General features: G+C 38.3%; 1 protein-coding gene across 1 annotated transcript in view; it reads left to right on the forward strand.

The window, feature by feature from the left end:
• Positions 1-10,970, forward strand: part of smc4 (structural maintenance of chromosomes 4) — a 52,464-nt gene extending 41,494 nt beyond the window's left edge. The window contains 3 exon segments of the mRNA XM_039756551.1: positions 5,810-5,826; positions 5,829-5,992; positions 10,670-10,970. Coding sequence (XP_039612485.1) covers positions 5,810-5,826; positions 5,829-5,992; positions 10,670-10,840 — 352 coding nt within the window. The 3' untranslated portion in view covers positions 10,841-10,970.
• The last annotated feature ends 12,897 nt before the right edge of the window (positions 10,971-23,867 follow it).

The following is a 23,867-nucleotide window of genomic DNA, read 5'->3' on the forward strand; positions in this document are numbered from 1 at the left end:
AGGACTGGAAAATGGCAAATATCATCCCATTATATAAAAAGGGTGACAGGGCAGATCCAAGCAACTATAGGCCAGTAAGCTTAACAAGCATCACAGGAAAATTAATGGAAGGAATTATTAAGGATAAGATTGAGCAACACATGGCAAGGACAGGAGTTATTCTGAACAGTCAGCATGGGTTCAGAAGAGGGAGGTCGTGTTTTACTAACATGTTGGAATTCTATGAGGAGGCAACAAAAGGATACGATCAAAGTGGAGCTTATGATATTATTTATCTGGACTTTCAGAAAGCATTTGATAAGGTGCCACATGAGAGGAAAAAGAAGTGGGAGTTCAGGGTGATGTTTTTAGATGGGTGCAGAATTGGCTCAGACACAGAAAGCAGAGGGCGATGGTGCGAGGAACCTCATCAGAACTGGCGATGTTAAGAGTGGTGTTCCACAGGGGTCAGTGCTAGGGCCGCTGCTATTTTTAATATATATAAATGATTTAGATAGGAATATAAGTAACAAGCTGGTTAAGTTTGCAGATGATACCAAGATAGGTGGATTAGCAGATAATTTGGAATCCGTTATATCATTACAGAAGGACTTGGATAGCATACAGGCTTGGGCAGATTTGTGGCAGATGAAATTTAATGTCAGTAAATGTAAAGTATTACACATAGGAAGTAAAAATATTAGGTTTGAATACACAATGGGCTCGAAAATCGAGAGTACACCTTATGAGAAGGATTTAAGAGTCATAGTGGACTCTAAGCTGTCAACTTCCCAACAGTGTTCAGAAGCCATTAAGAAGGCTAACAGAATGTTAGGTTATATAGCACGATCTGTGGAGTACAAGTCCAAGGAGGTTATGCTCAACCTTTATAATGCACTGGTGAGGCCTCATCTTGAGTACTGTGTGCAGTTTTGGTCTCCAGGCTACAAAAAGGACATAGCAGCACTAGAAAAGGTCCAGAGAAGAGCGACTAGGCTGATTCCAGGTCTACAGGGGTTGAATTATGAGGAAAGATTAAAAGAGCTGAGCCTTTACAGTTTAAGCAAAAGAAGATTAAGAGGTGACATGATTGAAGTGTTTAAAATTATGAAGGGAATTAGTACAGTGGATCGAGACTTGTATTTTAAAATGAGCTCATCAAGAACACGGGACACAGTTGGAAACTTGTTAAGAGTAAATTTCGCACAAACATTAGGAAGTGTTTCTTTACACAAAGAATGATAGACACTTTGAATAAGCTACTAAGTAGTGTGGTAGACTTTAAGATGGAGACTTTCAAAACTCGACTTGATGTTTTCTTGGAAGAAATAAGTGGATAGGACTGGCGAGCTTTGTTGGGCTGAATGGCCTGTTCTCGTCTAGAGAGTTCTAATGTTCTAACTTCCCCTGTAACCCATACAGAATGCAATATGCCACGTTCTTTGTTTCTGTAAATTAACTGAATGTTTACACTGCTCCACGACCTTTCAAGCATGCAATTTTGTAGATGTATCTAATTTTATGTAAGTTTATTGGAAAAAATAATTTGCCCAATACCATATGAAGTCTAGACTCTATCAAGGCATTGCTTTACTGACATGCTTTGCATTGTGTGGCATCATCTGAGAATTTCACCAACATGTCAGATGTATTTTTATAAACCTCATTTGCCATGGAAATCAGTGTAGTTGCCCCTATGTCCAGACCTGTCTGAGGAGGACAGGGCTACCCGGAGAAGCAGTTATAAAAGCAGTTCCATGATCACCATTTTGCAAACACGGCACTTGGAGCACTTCAGCACCCCAGAGAAGTGTTTTTGGGGATGTGTTCCGTGTGCTTGGGTGTGTGTTCACCAGTGACTTTCGCAGGGCAAAGGGCAATTTGCTCCAAGCTGCTGTTTCACCATCTCCTGTCTTGTCCTTTTGTATAGTTTAGCACGCCTATGAGATTTAGTGCTTTTTTGGTTGGTAGAATCGTGATGGGCCCTTGGATTTCTTTGGGTTACAAAAAGTGTGCGACGACATAAATGTTTGAAAACACTGCTCTGCCTACACCTTTGCTCCTGGCATGCTAAAAAATGGTCTCCATAGCTGCTATATTGCTTAAAAACTGATGATGTGCATTATTTGTGTGGTTATATTGTGTTCTTTTCATAAGATACTGCAAAGTTTAATTAAGGGTGGGGATAATCATTACACTATAACTATTTAGTAAAATTTTGTCATTATATTATGGCAGTCAGCACTTTAAGCTGGCTTGCAGACTGGCGAGTTACATACAGATGTTTTAGAGACTTGTTTTGGTTTTAGAGCCATGCAAAGATAACCAATTTACCATTTATATGATATGACATTGATTTCATCTTATAGAGACATGAAATGGGGAAAAAAGACACAATATTTACCTTTGTAACTTTTTCTCTACCATTGCACCAGTACTGCTTAAACCCACTTCATCCCACTCCCTTGCACCTATGTCAGTATGTATATATCATGAAAATAAATTTCTATAAATCAGAACACCAGTGCAATGTATTGACATGTGGCATACCATTGTGATCCATGTAGTTTGAAATTTTTTCATAAAATTTTTAAAGGTAGTATTTAAATACAGTACTGGATATGTATGTAATTATTTAGGTACACACTTACCTTTTTTTATTTAATTATTGTTTCATAATGTTGAAAATAAATATTACACGAAAGTGCATCCCTGACCAAAGCACAGCCTAAGGACTTTGCCTCATTGTCGGTCCTGGATGTGACCGTATTTTTTAAAACGTTAAACATGTCACATTAATCAAAAAAACAATGCATTAACTTTCCCAGGCCTACTTATAACATTACCTAATTTAGTTAAAGGTTCTTTGCATTCTAACCTTTTAATGTGTTTATACTTTTCTGAAGTGCATCGTGTGTCATGATATTATCTTTGTATACATTATCAGAATTTTTTTTTTAATCTAAGTTAAGGTGGATTGTTTAAATTAGAGCATTACAAGTGTGATTTAGTGTGTGGGGTGGCTGGGTTCATGTAAGTTTAAGATGGGTTAAATTGCATTTGATGTGAGGCAGAAGGCTTTAAAGGTTTAAAGGTTGCACTGTGTAAAAGAGGCAAACAGTAATCTTTAAGAAGACTACCTTTAAATAGGGGAGATGGAGAGAAGATTCTATGAGATGGACAGAAAAGTGACTGCACTGGGAAAATGAGCCCACTTATAATTTATGCTTTAATTGAGAGATGATCAAAAGAGTTGTCAACAAGGGATGTTCTTGTGCTGCAAGTGAGAAATGCACAGGATGGATGAATAGATTTCTCCTGGTCTGTATCTATCTATCTATCTCTTTGAATATAATTTGAATGTGTTTTAAAAAAAAAAAAAATCTTATTTGAAGAAAACCCTGACATAATTTAAAGAGAAATTAGTGTGTTTTCCTCTCAGTTTTGGCATATATTACTCTAGGTACAATATATGGTATTAGTGTTTTGACCCTGCTGCTCTGCTGTTGGATTGTCTTGTACAGTAACAGATTTACTACTTCTCTGGTATTCTTTAACCTGTGCTGTTTCATTTACCAGTATTTTGTACTAGAAATATTTTACTTCCATCACAGTAAGCAAAAGCTGATTTCTGTTTCTTATTGAAGACCATGGAAAATATCTTCAGTGTTTCTGATTTTCTGTTTGGTATCATAATACATCTGTTATTTAAAGAGCCTTCTCAATGTCTGAAATGCTCATATTAGTTAACTCAACCAACCTACAGTTTGGTTGGCTGCTGACCTTGACATAGATTGCCTGTAACTATGTGATGTAATAAGGCAAAAATGTAATATAGGTTACCTGAATAGTCTTTCTTTTCTCTAAACTGTGAAGGAGAAAATGTATTTTCTTATTCCAGCATGTAACTTAAGATATTCTTTGACAAAATGCTGCTAACCACAGTGCTGAACTGTCATCCCATGTAGGAAGTCAGATCTTACACATCCTGTCTATAGTCCACCTAGTTGCATAGGTGTTCCCTACCCTATGCCCAACTAGTCCTAATCTGAGCATGGAACTATGTCTTGAAAATTGTATTGTGCGTTTCTTGTTAAATTAGGAGAATCCAGAAAAAAATCATTTTATGTGGTTTTTTTTTTTTTTTGGGTAACCTACTTTTGCTCATAAAGAAGTTGAAAAATATTTCATGGAAGAGACAAAGATGCCACAGAGATTTGATAATTATTGCCAGCTGTTTACCTGAGCAGTGAAAGATGCTTCTTGTAATTCTCAGCATCCCAAGTATGTGTCCCAGATATGCCATCTCAGGGAGTAAAGCTAATAGGAGGGTAGTAGACCTTCTTAGCAATCCCCCTCCAAAGGTTGCATGTCTGTGCTGTGGGTTCAATGATCAGTTACAGGTCTGTCACACTATAATTATGCCTTTTCCAACTGTATAAGGTATTACTGTATATCAGTACATAAACTGTAAATTGTTTTAAGCATAAGGACAGCATACAGTATATTCCCATGGTTTATTTTAGTTTAAATTATTTGTATTTTAACATTAACATTGCTTTACTGTCATCTGTAAAGTACTAAAAATTTTAGTTTTTGTAGACATTTCCACCAACAGAAATTTTCATTGCAATTTCTTCTTTCTTCTTTCAAAATTGAGTTGTTAGAGAAACAGAATTTGTTTGTAACCCAGAGGTTACCTAAAATATATTGGTTATACAAACGCAAAATGGGCTCTGAAAATTAATGATGTTTATCCTCTTGATCTGTCATTGAATAAAATGTAACAAAACTCTTAAGACCTTCTGTAGCTGCGTTTTCCCAAAATTACCAAAGTTCAGCCTCTTTAGCTCAAAAAATGGGATTCAACAAAAGCCTGACGCGCAGAAATGATTCCACAGACAAAATATCTTTGTTTATAAAAGTTTAGTTAAGTTTCAGAGTAAAACCGTTCACACAAAAAAAAGAAAAAATGAATGTTAAGAAAAGTTCACTTCAAAGCTTAAATCTTATTACATCTCAAATCGTTACTATTTACTTAACATTTCTGAACCATTTCAAAATGGTCAGAAAACTGTATGCTTATCCCATCTCTGAGTGGAAAACGGGTCTTTCAGGTCCCTCTTTACTGGGACCTGTTCTTACCACACCTAAAATTATTATCACACTGTTTCTCAGTTATAGTAAGAAGGTTCTATCTCTTACTAACTTTTATAGGGGGAAAAGACTATACCATAAGGTATGACTAAGAAAGAAATTTTATATTCTATTCAAATTAAGCAAACACTAATATGAGTTTAACTCAAAACTTTAACTTTCCAAGATTGGCTCTTACACCTTCTGAAATCAGTCTTTCCAGCCCTGACACATGACAGTAGTAGAATATTAGAGATCGCCACCTTTCCAGTTATGTCTTTAAAATTATCTTAAAGAATTAATTGCAAATTGTCCTTTCTCTCTGTGCAGAGAGAGGTGTCTAATATGTGAACTGGGAAACCATGTCAAACTAAACTGTCACCAGCACAAATGTTTGTTTATCCTCAAATAATTTATCTACTATTGCAACTTTGTTTTTGTTCATGAGGCAACAAGCAAGAATTCAATTCTGCCAGCACCTTCAATAGTATCAGGTTTCCTGTCCACTTCTACAGGTTGCTGAGAATTATAGAACATTTCCAGCTCTGGTTGGCTCCTGGTCAGTTGTGCACTTGTTGATTTGCAGTTAAGCTGAAAAATGTCCTAAGTGTTTATGAGCTTGGTCAAAAGAGACTAGCTAAGACAGTTCTTAAAAAATGTTTTAATGAAAATCTTTTTATATTTTGTTGTTTAGCGTTCGCCCGCCTAAAAAAGTTGGAAGAAGATATTTAACCTTTCTGGTGGTGAGAAAACCCTCAGTTCGCTAGCTCTGGTTTTTGCACTTCACCATTTTAAGCCAACACCTTTGTACTTCATGGATGAAATAGATGCAGCCTTGGACTTCAAAAATGTCTCGATTGTTGCCTTTTATATTTATGTAAGTAAGAAATTAACTTTGTACTGTCTCTTTTGAAAAAGATTCCTGAAAATATTCGGTGCTTAATGTATTTGTGACTATGAAATTTACATCTGCAGATTATTTTTCTTAGATCTCGACCAAGGTTGTTAGTTTTGCATTTTTTATATTAGTTTTTATTTCTGTATTCTGATGTTACTTGGAAGTTTAGTTTTAGTTTTCCATCATTGTGTAGTTTGTTTTTAATTTCACAAAGGCATATATAGAGAGAGAGAGATTTTTTAATAATTTGTGCAGTACGTTGTCCTGCTGAAAGATGAACCGTCGCCCCAGTCTGAGGTCAAGAGCGCTCTGGAGCAGGTTTTCATCCAGGATGTCTCTGTACATTGCTGCAGTCATCTTTCCCTTTATCCTGACTAGTCTCCCAGTTCCTGCTGCTGAAAAACATCCCTACATCATGATGCTGCCACCACCATGCTTCACTGTAGGGATGGTATTGGCCTGGTGATGAGCAGTGCCTGGTTTCCTCCAAAAGTGACGCCTGGCATTCACACCAAAGAGTTCAATCTTTGTTTCATCAGACCAGAGAATTTTGTTTCTCATGGTCTGAGAGTCCTTCAGGTGCCTTTTGGCAAACTCCAGGCGGGCTGCCATGTGCCTTTTACTAAGGAGTGGCTTCCGTCTGGCCACTCTACCATACAGGCCTGATTGTGGAGAGAGGAGAACCTTCCAGAAGGACAACTATCGCTGCAGCAATCCACCAGAGGACCTCTGGAGCTCTGACAGAGTGACCATCGGGTTCTTGGTCACCTCTCTGACTAAGGCCCTTCTCCCCCAATCGCTCAGTTTAGATGGCCGGCCAGCTCTAGGAAGAGTCCTGGGGGTTTTGAACTTCTTCCACTTATGTATGATGGAGGCCACTGTGCTCATTGGGACCTTCAAAGCAGCAGAACTTTTTCTGTAACCTTCCCCAGATTTGTGCCGACAGACAATTCCTTTGACTTCATGCTTGGTTTGTGCTCTGACATAAACTGTCAACTGTGGAACCTTACATAGACAGGTGTGTGCCTTTCCAAATCATGTCCAATCAACTGAATTTACCACAGGTGGACTCCAATTAAGCTGCAGAAACATCTCAAGGATGATCAGGGCAAAGGCTGTGAATACTTATGTACATGTGCTTTCTCAATTTTTTTATTTTTAATAAATTTGGAAAAAACCTCAAGTAAACTCTTATCACGTTGTCATTATGGGATGTTATGTGTAGAATTCTGAGGAAAAAATGAATTTAATCCATTTTGGAATAAGGCTATAACATAAAGTGTGGAAAAAGTGATGTGCTATGAATACTTTCTGGATGCACTGAGATATAGAGATATAGATATAGATATATAGATATACTGTGTGTGTGTGTGTGTATCTATTTTGCTCCTAATTCTCAGCTCCTAATTCTCAGATGCTGTTTCTTTCTGGCTCACCATACTCCTATTACCTGCTCTTACTCTGCTTATTAAGGGCTTACTGTTCTTATGTATAGGCTATACAAGTTTCACTCAGCCCTAGTCATGACACTACATGCTTGTTTTTCTTTGTTTCCCTCAATATAGGTAGCTATTTATTTATATATTTTAAACTTGCTTATCCAGAGCAGGTTTTTGGGAATCCTGGTGTTTACCTTAGCAGCTTTGAATGCAAGGCAGGGATCTGTATATTCCATAAACAAATATGCAATATGTATGACATGGCTGATGGTAAGGACAAACAGAATATATTTCAACAGTCTGTTTTCAGAGAGTGTGAGGCAGAGCTACTTAATTCTGACACTGGATTATTTTCACAGTATCAGGTATTTTGAGCTGTAAATGTAAAACTAAAACATGATAAACTAATAAACACAAAAGCATGTTAGTAGGTTTAGTTTTTCAGTAGTTGGCAGACTCTCTTCCCTTACCTACCTGTAATTCAATAGAGATATTGGCAACTCAGGAATTTTACAAGGTTTGTTGTTAAATGACCTTTTTAAAGCAAAAGTGATTGGTCAGCAACATTATTATGCTGATCTCGAATGTTGACCTAGTCAGTCTCTCGATCAGTGCCATTTTATTTTCAAAAAGGATTTCTCCTGTGCAAAGTGGCAGATGAATTGTCAACGAAATGCAGACACCTGAGAATATAAACTGAAATGTTGTGGTTTTTGTATCCATACTGTAAAGATTTTGTGGAACCTCACATTCCAACATGTTTTTGAATTGCATCTTGATATAGAAGAATCGCCAAGAAATACAGCAACTCATCATAATAGACATCAGACAAGATTCTAGCTTAGTGTCTGCTGCTGTATAATTGCTGTGTACATACTGTACTTTGGGCTCAGTCAGAATTACAGCTCACATGCCGTCATATTTTAACAGACTGAAATTCTGTAAGGGATTATTTTTATCTAATACTTTACTCTTGAGGCCCAGAGATAAAGTGAACAGCAACTTTGAAAGTTACTAAGCATATTGAAAGCAAAACCATCACCTTGAACCAGAGTCTGTCATGCTGTCACTATCAGCTCCTGAAGAACGGTCACTGTTATCACACAGTAAATCGCTTTCTTTAAACACTTTACGAGTCCATATTCAGCTTGCTCTGTAACTGCAAATGCTGTGTCAATAACCGCCCTCCGTGACCAGCTGCTATTTACTGGGTGAATATATGTGGGAAGTTTGTGCTGGATGACTTTCTGTTTTAGAGTTACAAGGGTTAAAGATACAACGGCAGGAATATTTTATTCAAAAACTAAATATGAAATTCTTATTAATATATTTTGATTAATTTTGCAACCCAAGATAGCCCTTGCATAACTCCAGTTGTTACAAAAACAAAAATTTTTTGAGTAAATTATTTTATTTAACTTGGTCTTTTCAGCTACTTTAATAGCTTTAGTTTTTCATTTTGGTTTTAATTACTTTATTTCAATTTACAAAAAAAATGTTATTAATAGCTACAGCTTTGATTTTAGTTTTCATTAATTATAATAACCTTGATGTCAACTAACATTGAATTATGGTTGACTGAAGTCTGAGATCAACCACATCTGCAAGTTTATTAGTTTAAAATAAATTGCGGAATAGTTTCCCTTGTAAAGAATGTCTGTCACTCTGAGTCACCTAGCCTACAAATGTGCTCATGAATAGACTTTAAAGCTGATAATGGGTATTAATCTCAGCATTCAGTGTTAAGAGTTTTGTATGTTTTTATTCTTGGAGTTAATATTGTGGTGGTACATGCCGAAATGTTTAAGCAGGTTATTATGTCTTCTCTTGGAATCTCTTGTTGCTTGAGGCTGGAGATGAGCCACTTTTGCAAGAATGTGAGAAAGTCTGAGCGAAGCATTTCTATATTTGATATAATAAGGCCAGATAAAGTAACTTTTTAAAAGTATGCTTTCCACTCAAAGTATAAATAATCTTAGTATCTATTGAGGCATGAAGCCAACCTGAAACGTGTCTTTCTTACCCTAGCATTGTGAGCCAGACAAATTAATGTAGCCAGTCGCAGACGAAGAAAATATAAATATGCAACATATAACAATTGGCTGTGTGTCTCTGGTAGTGTTTGACATCCGCTTCTTACTCAAGCACACTCATTTATATAGTAGTTGATATCAAAGAAGGAACCAGCCCTAGATGGGTCTTCAAGTCCATCACAAGACCTATTTGTGCAAATTTACCAAAGGAAAGCTCATGCAGTGCATTTTACATGCACACCATGAGTCAGAAAACAAGCATGACAACTGTGATACTTGGGTTTTATGAACGTGTGTAGTCAAAGTGATGTTTTATTTAATGGTTTCTGTTACTAGATTGCTCATAGGACACTCTTTTGCTTGGCTGTCCAATTGAGCCGTAAACCTGGTATGCGTGCCTAAAAATAATGCAATTTTTTTTTTATTTCAGTAAGTTGTGTGAGGTTACTCATTACTTCTAAAAGTAATCAGACGGCTAAATGAATATTTCTTTTAAGTTGTTACCCACCTGCTCTTGAGACTGTGTTACAGTTAGCTCTGTATGTTCAGCTCATCAAAATCAATTTAGCGATTTCTGAAATATTGAGACAGATTATTTCAGCAAGGAGAAGGAATAATGCGATCCGCCAAACATTTGCCTCTGGAAATGTATTTTGTGGACACGTGTACCTGTGGCTGCTGAAAGTCTGTGAAAAGCAAATTCATGCGCAGGATGACAGAGTGCAATGGACATGCACAAAGTACAAAATCCTTAACCTGATTAAGGGTTTACATGACCACATAATTGGATTATTCGCTGAGAAATCTACCTCTGTTAACCAGCAAAAAAGATGTAATGGAAACCAATACTTTTGTGTTTTTACAACAGATCTCAACGTTTTTAAGGGTATTGTATATCCAACTATATGTACAGTACATCAACACAAAATTAACTATAAGTCCCTGTTTAAGCAAAACATTTTGCAGCTATTCTGTTTTCTTTTGCATACATTATGTAGACATTTTCAGATTGGTTATCAATTATGATGGTATATCATTAACATTTTTTTCTGCACAGGTTATTTATCAGGCACTGAAAATTTATTACTTGCCTAGTTTTTCTAACAATAATCCAGTGATTTTTAATATTCAAATTTATAAACATACTGCAGAAATGAACTCATTGTTTACTTTTGTTTTTATAGGAGCAAACTAAAAATGCTCAATTCATCATTATATCATTGCGCAACAACATGTTTGAGATTGCTGACAGACTTATTGGTATCTACAAGACGCACAACACAACAAAGAATGTTGGAATAAATCCAAAAGTAATTGCTGCAAGAGACCTGCAGGATATGCCAGCTGTAAGATAAAGTCTTCTGGAAAATCTTGGGGGCTTCAAAGATTATGCTTCACATTGCGAGTCCTGTTTTTACTTGTTATGATCATGACTTATTTAATGTTTTTTATTTTTTATTTTTTTTGTCATTTATGTACATAGATTATTGCTACTTTTTATTGCATTGTTTTGTAAATCGAGGTGTACTATATAATAAAGAAATATACATTTTAACAACCAAACTTGCACATTAAGTTACCAATAAATGACTATCATTTAAACAAATTAGTATAGTTCCCTAGTTGCTTTAGTTTATAATTTGTTAAAGTGTTGATTTTTTCTTCCCCCCTTCTTGGTTGTGCCCCTTTTATTGTAAACTACTTTTGGTGGGTTCCAGAACAACACTACATTACACAACCCACCCTCCCCAAACTACAAACATGGAAGCTTTTTTTACCCCTCCCTTACATCATAAACAATGTGAATGTTCCATGTTTACTGTTCTAGAAATCACAGCAGTAAACATAACATTTGGGAGGCTTTGAAAATGTACAAATGAATATTTTATCAGACACTAAACCTTAAATCGGGGGTCCCAAACCCGCGGGCCGTGGCCATCTGACAGCTGGACCGCGAGAGAACTGCTGGCAACGGAGACTCACTCAGTGAAGGGTTACAGCAAAATGGCTGCTCCCTTCACTGAGGACACTTTTCAGAACGCTAGGCGGGCGAGGCTTTGCAGCGGCACAGAGAAAAGAGAGATACGAGCACATACTACAGCTAAAATTACATTACAACGAATATCTTTACAATTAAATTTTCATTACAGCGAAGTATTTTTATCGTCCCGGTAGTTTCTCCATATAACACGAGTCTATAGCAATCTCATTACTATGAAGTACATTCAGCAGATGCTTTCATTGCAGCGAAGTGACCTTGAAATGCTTGATTGAACTTCCACAGAGCACTTCTGTGGTCGCAGCGCATTTGTGCACAACGATCCCCAAACAAAAACATTAAAAAAAAATAATTTCTTCATACTTTTTTTTTTTTTGCTGTTTGTTTTCTGTAGTTTTCAGTGATACCTTTTGCTTATTGCTCATCAACATTTGAAAAACTTCCAATGGAATTTAACTCCTTGTCACCCACATAAAAACGGCAGAAACAGGTCATATTAGGAAAAAAAAAAACACTACATTTTTGCAGCTCACGATTGCGGCAAAAAGAAAGAAGACGTTGAATGAATTCAGAATTTCGCCATCGACACTCGCCTTTCTTGAAAGACCGAGCAAAAAAAAAGAAAAATCTCAGGTTGGAAATGTATGTGAACTGCTGCATTTGAAGACACCGAAAAATCAGGTTTTATGTGGTTCAGTGATGCTCGTTCAAGAAACATTCCTATTACTGCGGCACTCATTCAAGAAAATGTGAGGTTTCTAAACTCTCTTGGGACCTCCCACAACTGGACAACACACCGAAGAGCGTGCTGAAGTGCAGTCTCCACATCTGTGGAAGTCTGTTTATCCATTGCAGGATTACTTGGTCACAATCCCATCTCACTGCTGTTTCGGTTTATAGGAGAGTGGCAGATCCCGCTACAATAAATAACCGTGCTGTTCCTGTTTCAAGCTGGATTTCCTAAAGTACTGAGGCTCAGCCTTATGTTTTGAAGTGTAAGACAGGGACATATAGTGCAAGCACAATCTTTTAGGATTTGCTTCTGTGGCACTTCACTGTAAGCATGCTGTTGCCCTGCCCCGGCAAAGGACAAATAATCTTACTCAGACAGTCGCGATTCGGCACAGACATCAGAGTGACGTTCCTGGTGGATTGGGGGGATCCCAAAAGAGTTCAGAAATCTCGTCATATGAAGAAGAAAAGGATGGTTTGGCTTCTGATTGATAACTGTGCTGCCCATAACATGCTTCCACATTTGGATAATGTTCACGTTGAATTCTTCCCACCCAATTACATAACAGTGCTTCAGCCATTGGGTTTGGGCATCATTCGCTCCCTGGAAGTGTATTATTGCAGGGAAATGCTGAGAAAAATTCTCATCAGCATGACTTGTAGACAGGAGGAGATAGAGTTTGAGCATTTCCCCAACCACAAAAGACCCCCAAATGGGTAGGAATGGATCTGTGACTCCTTTGTGAATAAGCCAGGTGAATCAACTTTGTCTGTGCTTGAAGAGAATCAGCTGCTTGAGGTTGCAAATGATGGTGGCCTTAAAAGTATGTTTGAGACAAATTCAAATTTCCATATGTTTCGGATTAAAGTCAAGGCAGAATATCCGGAGGTTGCCACAAAAGCACTGAAAAGTTAACTTCCATTTCCAGCATCTGATCTTTGTGAGGCAGCGTTCTCTGCAGTGACCGCATCTAAAACGAGATTACGGAGTAGACTGAACATAAGCAACACAATTTGCGTGTCACTGTCTTCCATCGTCCCTAGATGGGATCGTCTGGTTGCAGAAAAACAAGCTCGGGACTCTCACTAATTTTGTATTATGGTAAGTTGTATGATTTCTCTATTGCGATATTATAACTTAATAGAAATGTAATGTATATTGTGTATAAAACTGCCCTACGAACCTGCCCTAAATCCTTCCCTCCCCCAACCAGTCCCTGGAAAAATTTGCTCCTGTAAAAGCGGTCCTTGGTGTTAAAAAGGTTGGGGACCACTGCCTTAAACAATTCAATGTGGCATTAGACACTGTTAATTAGTGTCCTTCTTTTTAAAATCTGTTTTAACTTCAGCCTGCATTCATTATGCAATTTTATAGCAGTTGTTCCAAACCCCCATTCCCTGCTATAATATATACACAGAGCCCACTATGTTTGGGGCAGACACCTTTTTTCCTTTATTTCCCCATCAGCTCCACAGTTTAAAATTACAAATAAAACGATTCAGAGGTGATTAAGGTGCACATTGCAGACTTTCACTTAAAGGTATTTGCATACAGTTTGGTCACAGTGTGTAAAAATGACAACACGTTTTATAATACATTGTCCCCTCCATTTCAGAGCAACATAATGTTTGTGACATTTGGCAGCACAGGCATTTGTGATTACTCCGGTGTGTTTCATTAGTCCAGGCATAAGATACTAAACGCTTGCTTTCCACCCTTTGGACGCTGTGGTTGCCGTCGTTCAATATAAGGACAAGAACTGTGTGCCAGCGAAAGTCAACGAAGCCATTATAAGGCTGAAACGCAAGCATAAAACTCGGTTAAAGCAGCCACTTATGGTCATGGATGACGTAACTGCCGACAACAGTGGCATAATGAATTCTTAGGTGTGCAGAAACATCTCAGGTTCAAATAAATGCCTCCTAACTCGCTGGACAGCACTTCATCCTACAACAAATTAATGATCCAAAAAACATACTGCTAAAGCAACATGGGGGATTTATAAAGTTAAAAAAATGGGACATTTCTTGAATTGCCATACCAGTTACCTGACTTCAATCCAATTTAGTATTCCTTCTATATGCTGAAGAGAAAACCTAAGGGGACAAGCCACCAAAACAACTAGGTGACTTTTAAGCAGTTTACAGTTAAGGAGTCCGTAGTCTACGCATGTGCACTGTCCACTGGTAGCCTGACATGCTTGTTTTTTCTTTCTTCGCACACGCATCCCGCAAACAGTTAGGTGTCCACAAAGATTACAAATGGTCGGCAGATTTTCCCATCTCCTTGTTGCCGTAATCTATCTCAGTGACGAATAACCTCACGCAGTATTTCTTTTACTTAAGTTAAAATGCCTGTTGTTGTTATCCCAGCAGCGCTGCATGTAAGTCGCACTTAACGATACGCCGGTCCTTTGCAGGGCTCAGTGTGCTGCGTGCAGCTCGGTGAAGTGTCGGTTCAGCTACAGGTATGTTGAAACGGTATGACCGGGTGATCATATCGGGGACTGAGGTCGAGGATGTAAAAGGAGCGGATGTTGTTTACTTAACAGTACGTGAAGGAGTAAATGTTTTAATGGAAAAAAAACAAGAAAACTATCACGTTTGTAGTCAGTTTCATGAAGGTTTATATATAGGTTTAGGATGTAATAAAAATGCTGACCAATTAAATGTGCAGTTTTTCATACAAAAGAAAAAAATGCATTACATTTTATATTAAGTTGCTATGTAGCACTTACTTTTTTGTAAGCAGTGAATAATGTAACTGTGTTCCTTCCAAAAGTAACGTTCCCCCTGCTCGGGAGACCCGGGCGCCAAGCCAGTTCCCCTCGGCCGATGTTTGGTGGGGTTTTTTATGATATTTTTGCGCAGTTTAATGACTTCGGTGCGTTTTGTCAACTTCAGTCGTACATGTAATGGACGGTTTCTGCCTCAACTACGTTACTGACCTTACCCCAGTTTTGTGTGTACACTGAACGCTGAAAACCCCCACGTAGACCCTGGCAGACCCACCGCCATCATCCGTGTACTTCTTTCTAACCAGCTCTTCATCATTGTGAGGCAATCACTTCAAATGTGGACCCCCGGCAAAGTTCCTACCAACTCGTTGTTGCCTCTTCACAAAAATGGCATCTTTAATTGCTTCAACCAGGATTACCAGATTTCAAAAAATCACAAAAATAAAGGAACTAAGGAAGACAAAAATAGATCATTTTATTTAAATTATAATTGTAGATATCTAAACAGGTATAATCTAAACATATATGGAAATGAGTACAGATACTGTAGATTAAGGTAGTCAGTCACAAGGGTATGTTTGATACAACTTGTATCGTGTTTTATGTTTCACATAATATGACACACTATACAGTACCTGTATGTAACTAGAATTCAGATATGCCGATACAACCTGCCACGCCAGTCGAATATCACTTCACTTTCAAAACGAATTACACTCGAGCAGCCATGATGAGCACGAGGAACGGCCGATGAGCACACACACGATTCAAACACTCCGATTCAGCTGGCAGTTGCACATTTTGTTCATAAAAGGTGGTACGCCAGGCTGCCAACCAAAATTAGTGCGCCTTTTTAACTAGATATTCAATATAAAACTTGAATTACAGTTTTTGTCTATCTCCGATTTTTGTTCAGAGGCAATGCGGGACTCGGGATTTATCTGCTGAATTCGGGACGTCTGGCAAGCGGGGCTGCAACACGCCCTATAAGACCGTTCTGGCAGGACTTTATTATTATTATTATTATTATTAAATTTCTGAGCAAACACGTCTGCCGATTTCCTTCTGTCTCATGATAAGGAAGCCCCCCTGTCCAAGTGCTGTTTATCAAGATGCAGGCAGCTCTTTGGGCTCCTTGACCGTGTTCCCAATCTTCAGCTTGCAAGGTTTCTTCAATTTACTTGACGGCTTGCACGGTAATGTTCTCGATCTCCTGTCAAAGTGTGTCGCTTAGCCATTTCCGTAACTCTCCTTTAAGTCCCCTGCAGTAGGACACGCAGTTCACCGCACGGAACTCTTCATGGAATTTAACAAATCCCTGGAATGGCCGATGCACCTCAAGGAAAGGTTTGGTGTTAAAAAGCCCACGTGATTTTCTGAAACGTTTGTCAAGATCTGCAGGAGTATTTCGGCAAGTCCACTGTGGTCCTTGTTTGTCCCTAACCTGTTTATTTTGTTTATTCAAAGGTAACTGCTGGCTGCGCCTCTTGGAGTTCTCTGGTGGTCCTCAGTGGTCACCCCGTCCTCTTCAAACCTGGGGGTGGCGCCTTACTTAGGGCTTCGGACAGGTTTTTTTAATATAGTTTTTTTCTAGCATAAATAAAAATATTTCATCTGTACATATGTGCATATATACTGTAAATATGAATTTTAGTCTTTAGTTTTAAAACTGATCAGTAAATCTAACATAATGTGCATCACTTTTAAATGGTACAATTCATCAGCCTTCAAGTTGCACTACTTGGCCTGGGGGTCTGTCATGCTATTAAGATGGCCCAGTAAGCCCCATTTGCTGGCATTCAGGTTGTTGTGATGTTTAGAATTTTTTTTTCTCATTAAAATGTTTCAGTGTGTTATACTAAAAGCTTTTGGTTTTATTCTTGAGCTAATGGACGTGTTCAGGTTACTCTCACCAAAGGATGTCCTCCTGCTGCTTTGGTGGGATTGCAGCCCAAGAAAGAGGTTTACATGTTTACATGTAAACTTTTCTTGTTTTTACAGCTAATATTTTTTGCATCATACCCGAGTTACTGCTTTCGGTTGTAGTGGGAGGTTTTCACTCCCTAAGTCATACTGAAATTTTAAACATTTGTGATCCAAATTAACTGTTCAGAAGCAAAGCTAGTACTGTTGACGTTTGTTCTTTGAGAAGCCACTAGGTTTTAGGGTCTGTAGTCATCCGACGTAATAAGAGGCTGATGCAACAAGGAATTTTGGGGTCCCAACCCGGCTGTCCCCATTTACTGATAAAGAGAACAAAAACAATGTGTGATGGCATTCAAAAAGAGGCTGCCCTGTAACACTTGGGCTAGTTCAAAGAATACAGCAAGAATTTATGAGCAGGCTGTGGAGCTCCTCTTCTTAGGCCACTTGAACCAGAAGTGACATCTCCTTCTGGGCGGTCTCGTTTTTCTAACCCGGGGACTGGAAGGGGAGGGGTCAGTTGCCCTCACTGGGCGGCTTCTCTGCACTATAGAGGAAAAAGAAGAGAAGGCAGTTAGTGGTGGTGCCACCTATCAGCATGGCGTGGTAGCACATACCTGTGAAGAACTCAGAGGGTGAATGCGTGACAGGTTACCGGCTCTGCTGCATGCAGTTTGTGGCAAGTAATGGAGATGAGCTAAATTCCAAAGTGCTCCACCATACTTGGATTGGAGAAGTTTAGCTGAAACAGCCTGCACTGGGCAACACTTTAGTTGTTCAAAATTGTGCTTCCTGAAAAATGTTTGGTGATATAATAAGACAACTTCAAGCTTAACATAAATTTGAAATCAAGACTGACTGTCTACAGAGCAGTTTGGAAAAACATGACATTTGACAAGTTTAATAATGCTGACACACTGCATTAGCTAAATTGACCTAAACACGTATTACTTCCGATTTTCATTTAAATGACGCATCTCATGCTTGGCATTTTAGTGTCCAACAGTAGTTGTCTACCAATGATAGATTCCACTTGCCGTTACACCGTTTTTCCATTCATGCAAATCTGTAGTGAAACTTTTCACCATCGGTCACTACAAAGGGACATGAACAGCATACAGGCTTGGGCAGATTTGTGGCAGATGAAATTCAATGTCACTAAATATAAAGTATTACACATAGGAAGTAAAAATGTTAGGTTTGAATACACAATAGGCCGTCAGAAAATTGAGAGTATGTCTTATGAGAAGGATTTAAGAGTCATAGTGGACTCTAAGCTATCAACTTCCAAACAGTGTTCAGAAGCCATTAAGAAGGCTAACAGAATGTTAGGATATATAGCACGATGTGTGGAGTACATGTCCAAGGAGGTTATGCTCAACCTTTATAATGCACTGGTGAGGCCTCATCTTGAGTACTGTGTGCAGTTTTGGTCTCCAGGCTACAAAAAGGACATAGCAGTGCTAGAAAAGGTCCAGAGAAGAGCGACTAGGCTGATTCCAGGTCTACAGGGGTTGAATTATGAGGAAAGATTAAAAGAGCTGAGCCTATACAGTTTAAGCAAAAAAGGATTAAGAGGTGACATGATTGAAGTGTTTCAAATTATGAAGGGAATTAGTACAGTGGATCAAGACTTGTATTTTAAAATGAGCTCATCAAGAACACGGGGACACAGTTGGAAACTTGTTAAGAGTAAATTTCGCACAAACATTAGGAAGTTTCTCTTTACACAAAGAACGATAGACACTTGGAATAAGCTACCAAGTAGTGTGGTAGACAGTAAGATATTAGGAATTTTCATAAGTAGATTTTATGTTTTTTTAGAAGAATTAAGTTGATAGGACAGGCAAGCTTTGTCCTAATGTTAGTCACAGACTTCACCAAGATTAGCAGAGAAGTCGTCCAAGTGTGACTGCAGAAAATGAATCTTCAGCGCGATGTGCTGCACTTCATACTTTTGTATGCTTGAAGCAGGTTGTCGAGCAGATGGACGTGTTTTGGTGCTCTGCAGTGGACAAAGAAATTCGTGTCTTCCTTGCAATTTCCTCAGGCCCCACTAGCAGACTTCTCTTTATCGATCATGTGTTTAATTTGTGGACCCCTAAAAGCGCTTTCCTTAATCTTGGCATCAGTTGTTTGTGGAAGCATCTGTCTCAAATATCAAAGCCCTTCATCTTCATTGTTCATTGCTTTCACAAAACATTTCATTAATCCGAGGTTTACATGAAGGGGAAGCAAAAATATCTTTGTTGTGGTTTACTGTATGTGCCACCCTTTTCTCTCTTATGAAGCGGACAGTTTATTGTTTTTTCTTTTTAATTTAACGAGACTGCTTTATCATGGTAACCCTGTTCACAAATGAAACGGCAGCACTTTGTGTGTCCGAGCTGCAGTCCTAGTAGCCATGCCACAAGTTTTAGATGTTCCAGTTGTGGTTGTCGTACTGTATATATTATATACACTTATAATATGAGAGATCACAAAAATAGGTGATTACAATTAAACAGTACATGATAGCAACATGTTAAGGGGATTTTTGTGATTAAAAGCCAGAAGATATACTGAAGAGAATTCAGGAAGCAAAATCTTCATTATGCAGTGGGATCAGTGTGCAGTAAGAGAAATCTTCCAAAATCTTGGGAGAAGGTTATCAATTGAAATGTTACAGTGCTTCTCAGATTTGTAATTGTGTAGAAACCAAATATTTCTATTTGAAATTTATATAAGACTAGGGGGCTTTGTACTCAGATGCCTTCACTCTTTGCACACTTCATTGTGTTTAGATTTACTTTGAAATGGATAGATAGACTTGCCATTTTTGCCCATAACTTTACACTCAATAACCCAATAACGATAAAGTTTTTAGAAATGTTAGCAAATTTATTAAAAATGAAACACTGAAATCTCTCATTTATACAAGTATTCAGAGCCTTAATTCAGCACTTTGTAGACGCTTCTTTGACAGCAGTTACAGCTTTGAGTCCTCTTGAGTAAGTCTCTACAAGGTTTATCCCATTCTTCCTGTCAGATCCTTTCAAGCTCAGTTAGATTGGATGGAAAGCATCTGCAAACTGCCACCTTCAGTTCTCTCCACAGATGTTCTATGGGGTTTGAATCTGGGCTCTGGCAGGGGCACTCAAAGACAGTCAAGGACATGTCTCAAAGCCACTCCAGTGTTGGATCGTTGTCATGCCGTCATGCCAGCCTGAGGTCATGTGCACTCTGGAGTAGGGATGGGATTAGGCAGGTGAACAAGCAGGTTCTGTGGAGAGAACTGAAGGTGGCAGTTTGCAGATGCTTTCCATCCAATCTAATTGAGCTTGAAAGGATCTGATAGGAAGAATGGGATAAACCTTGTAGAGACTTACTCAAGAGGACTCAAAGCTGTAACTGCTGTCAAAGAAGCGTCTACAAAGTGCTGAATTAAGGCTCTGAATACTTGTATAAATGAGAGATTTCAGTGTTTCATTTTTAATAAATTTGCTAACATTTCTAAAAACATGTTCTCACTTTATCGTTATTGGGCTATTGAGCGTAAAGTTATGGGCAAAAATGGCAAGTCTATCCATTTCAAAGTAAATCTAAAACACAACGAAGTATGCAGAAAGTGAAGGCATCTGAGTACTTTCTGAATCCACCTTTGCAGTGATTGCTTTTGTTAGGTAGCCTTTAGTTTGCTGTTTAGTTTCTTTAAGCTATGTAAGACTCTTCACTATACTTTCTAGTCCCCAGAACTGATGAATTCCTCTGAAATTTGAGATGACAAAATGTTTACCTGCTGTTTTTTTTATTATTGTTTCTCAAGTCCTACCACATGGTGTGCTGGTGGGCCAGGAAGATCTGCAAAATCCCTTCTACCTTCTGCCTTAAACATTGAAAATGTTACTCCAACTCACAAGAAGGAAAACACAACTTTGACTCTAATGACTCTTTGACTAATCCTAGACCAGTAAATCCCACCAGTGTCCAGTTTCAAGTAATGGGAGGTATACACACAGACCCCTTAAGACTACCTGTATTCAAGTGACATTCTAAATTAAAGTGTGTAAGAAAGGAAGGCTATGCAAAAGCAGCTGGTTTACACCTTTTTAAGCTGAAATAGTAGACAAATGTAAATTTATGACAATTCTATTTTCAAAAAACATTTGACATCATTCCACATTGCAGATGAAAAGGAAAAAAAAATGAAATCTGGGGCATTCCTACAGGCTGGAGCCAACTTACAGATATTACGGTGCGGTCAGCAGTGGAGGTCCTCAGAAATCTGAGCCGTCTGCTCATTTTGCTAATTTTTACTTTCTCGTATACGAGTATAGGGAAACTATTGGAATCGCTTAAAGATTTGATGTTGAGATTTTGATGAAGCTCAACGTTTTAGACCTCCCTGACTTTCTCCTATACGAATTGTAGGGAAAGTATTGGAATACTCCAAAAATTCCATTATAAGATTTTAATGAATCTCGACATTTTAGACCTCGTGCGAGTGTGAAAATGTAATTTTTGGAATTATGATTGTGTGTATATCCCTGTGTGTGTGTGTGTATGTAAACACGATAACTTGAGTACGCTTTTAGGTCAACCAAATTTTCCATATACTGTAAGTATTAGGTACAAAACGTAGATTTCTATCAACTTTTGGGCAATTTCCATTAAATACTAGTGGTACCTTACCTTTTATTCATGCAGCTGCAGAGTCCGATTTATTCAACTTTACTTTTATAATAATTGTTCACTATATTGTTAATCTGGTTTGATTTATTGTTGATGGTTCTTTAATGTACACAATATAAAAATATAATCATTGTCTTCTGGTTTACTCCTCACATATCCACCCCCATATCTGAGTATACGAGAAAGTCTACGGGATACCTCTCCAGATTTTTGTTAATGATGCTGGCTGTGAATAGTAAGTAAACCTTTTAAATTTACTGAGGACATCATGACTGAAGGAAAATAAATGCAGAGAAAGTGGTTAAACAATTTAAAAAAGTAAGTGTATTATTGGAAAATGTAGTTTAATGTGGACGATTGCAAAGTGCAGGCCAAGGTGAAATAATTATAAAAACAAGAGGAGTGAAGCAGACAGACAGGCTTAGGGGTTAAAGTCGTCCTACAGACAATTCACTGAACCAGTATGGATTGGTCCATACAGAACTTCCCTGTCAGTTGCACTTTATCTCTGAAACTACTTGTACAAAAGTTTTGCAAAACAATAGGAGTGCTCCAAAAACTAAACGGAGCTGACTGCATACATCCCAGTTAAATTAAAGTACTGCATTTGAAGGCTATGGACATAACTGCTGCACCACACTGGACCAGAAAACAACTCACATGCAACTTGTTTGAAGAAGAGTGGTCTTTTTTTTTCCTCGGAAGTTATAATACATAGCTCACTGCATTCTTCTAACATTTTTGTATCTTTGCTAGGATGTAGTTTTCCAGGAGCTCTATGCACCATACAAACAAACAAAAAAAAAACACAATTTCTTGACAAAAATAGTAATTTAAAGATGTGAAAATCAATTTTGAATCTCCCCAGACACCATGCTAATTTGCTGACATTTTGAACATCACTGAATCAGATTCTGGGGTTGCCTCGACAGTGAATATTTGACTCCATCACCAAACGTTCATTTACGTGAAAGTAAAAACAATGTATTATCAAATTTGGATTCTGAAATAAGGGGCAGCACGGTGGCACAGTGGGTAGCGCTGCTGCCTCGCAGTAAGAAGACCTGGGTTCGCTTCCCAGGTCCTTCCAACATGGAGTTTGCATGTTCTCCCCGTGTCTGCGTGGGTTTCCTCTTACAGTCCAAAGACATGCAGGTTAGGTGCATTGGTGATCCTAAATTGTTCCTAGTGTGTGTGTGTTTGCACCCTGCGGTGGGCTGGCACCCTGCCCGGGGTTTGTTTCTTGCCTTGCGCCCTGCGTTGGCTGGGATTGGCTCCAGCAGACCCCTGTGACCCTGTGTTAGGATATAGCGGGTTGGATAATGGATGAATTCTGAAATACAAATGAGGCCACAGCTCCACATACAAGGATTCAACAAAATTCTTTGATCAGAAAATACTGCATTGTTCTTAAAGCCATTGTTGCAGGTAGCCTAGCAGAATTCTTGCATTTATTTTAAACTAGCAAAATACCTTCGCTTTGCAGCGGCAAAGTACTGCCTTAAAATTTTTATTAAGAAGAAAATTAAATCTTTTTAAACTGAGGGAAAATATACCAATAATTATTTGTTAAGGATCTCTTTGTATACCACATTGTCAGTTTGGCCCTCGGTTGTAATATGACCAAGCTCTGCTGTGCTGAGCTTACTCTTGAGCATGCAACTTACAGTTGGCCATGTGAACAGCAATCTTGTCTCAAATCTCACAGCTTGGATTGCCGCTGTCATAATCGGTTTGAGTTTCATGATTTGTTTCAATTACGACAGTATTTGCAGGACTTGTGTTGAAGAGACATTCGCATCTGTCAAGCGTTGTAAGCACACAACTGGTTTCATTGATAACTCACATCCAGCTTATGAGAGTTTAAACATTCATGAACATCAAAGTGTCCACTACTCAAATCGTCAACTGTCAATCTAAGATGTTTAAGAGGCATTGGCGGTTGTCGAAAGGTGTAAAATATTTGGCCATTTCGTACACTAGAAAGCGACAACCAACAATTCAGCGGCAGCCATCAACTCACATGCAGAACCATAGGTGAAGGGCTTAAGCATTTCACTCTTATAGTGCTCCTTTGTAGTATAATTATCTCCTGTACTGTCATCAGTCCACACCTTGAACCTGTCCCAGTCATTCAATACATAAGACACAATGTTCCTCCGGATATCAAGAGTGACCCTGATAAGTCCGTGCAATATGTAAAACAGAGAATGGAAAAGGCAGGCGGCATCTCCGGCATGGAAACCACTCGGTAAGTGACAGTTTTTAATCGATGGTGATCACCTCGATAGACATGTTAATGGGGTACAGTTGGAATGA

Source organism: Polypterus senegalus, chromosome 1 (assembly GCF_016835505.1).
Source record: "Polypterus senegalus isolate Bchr_013 chromosome 1, ASM1683550v1, whole genome shotgun sequence".
Classification (NCBI taxonomy): Eukaryota; Metazoa; Chordata; class Cladistia; order Polypteriformes; family Polypteridae; genus Polypterus; species Polypterus senegalus.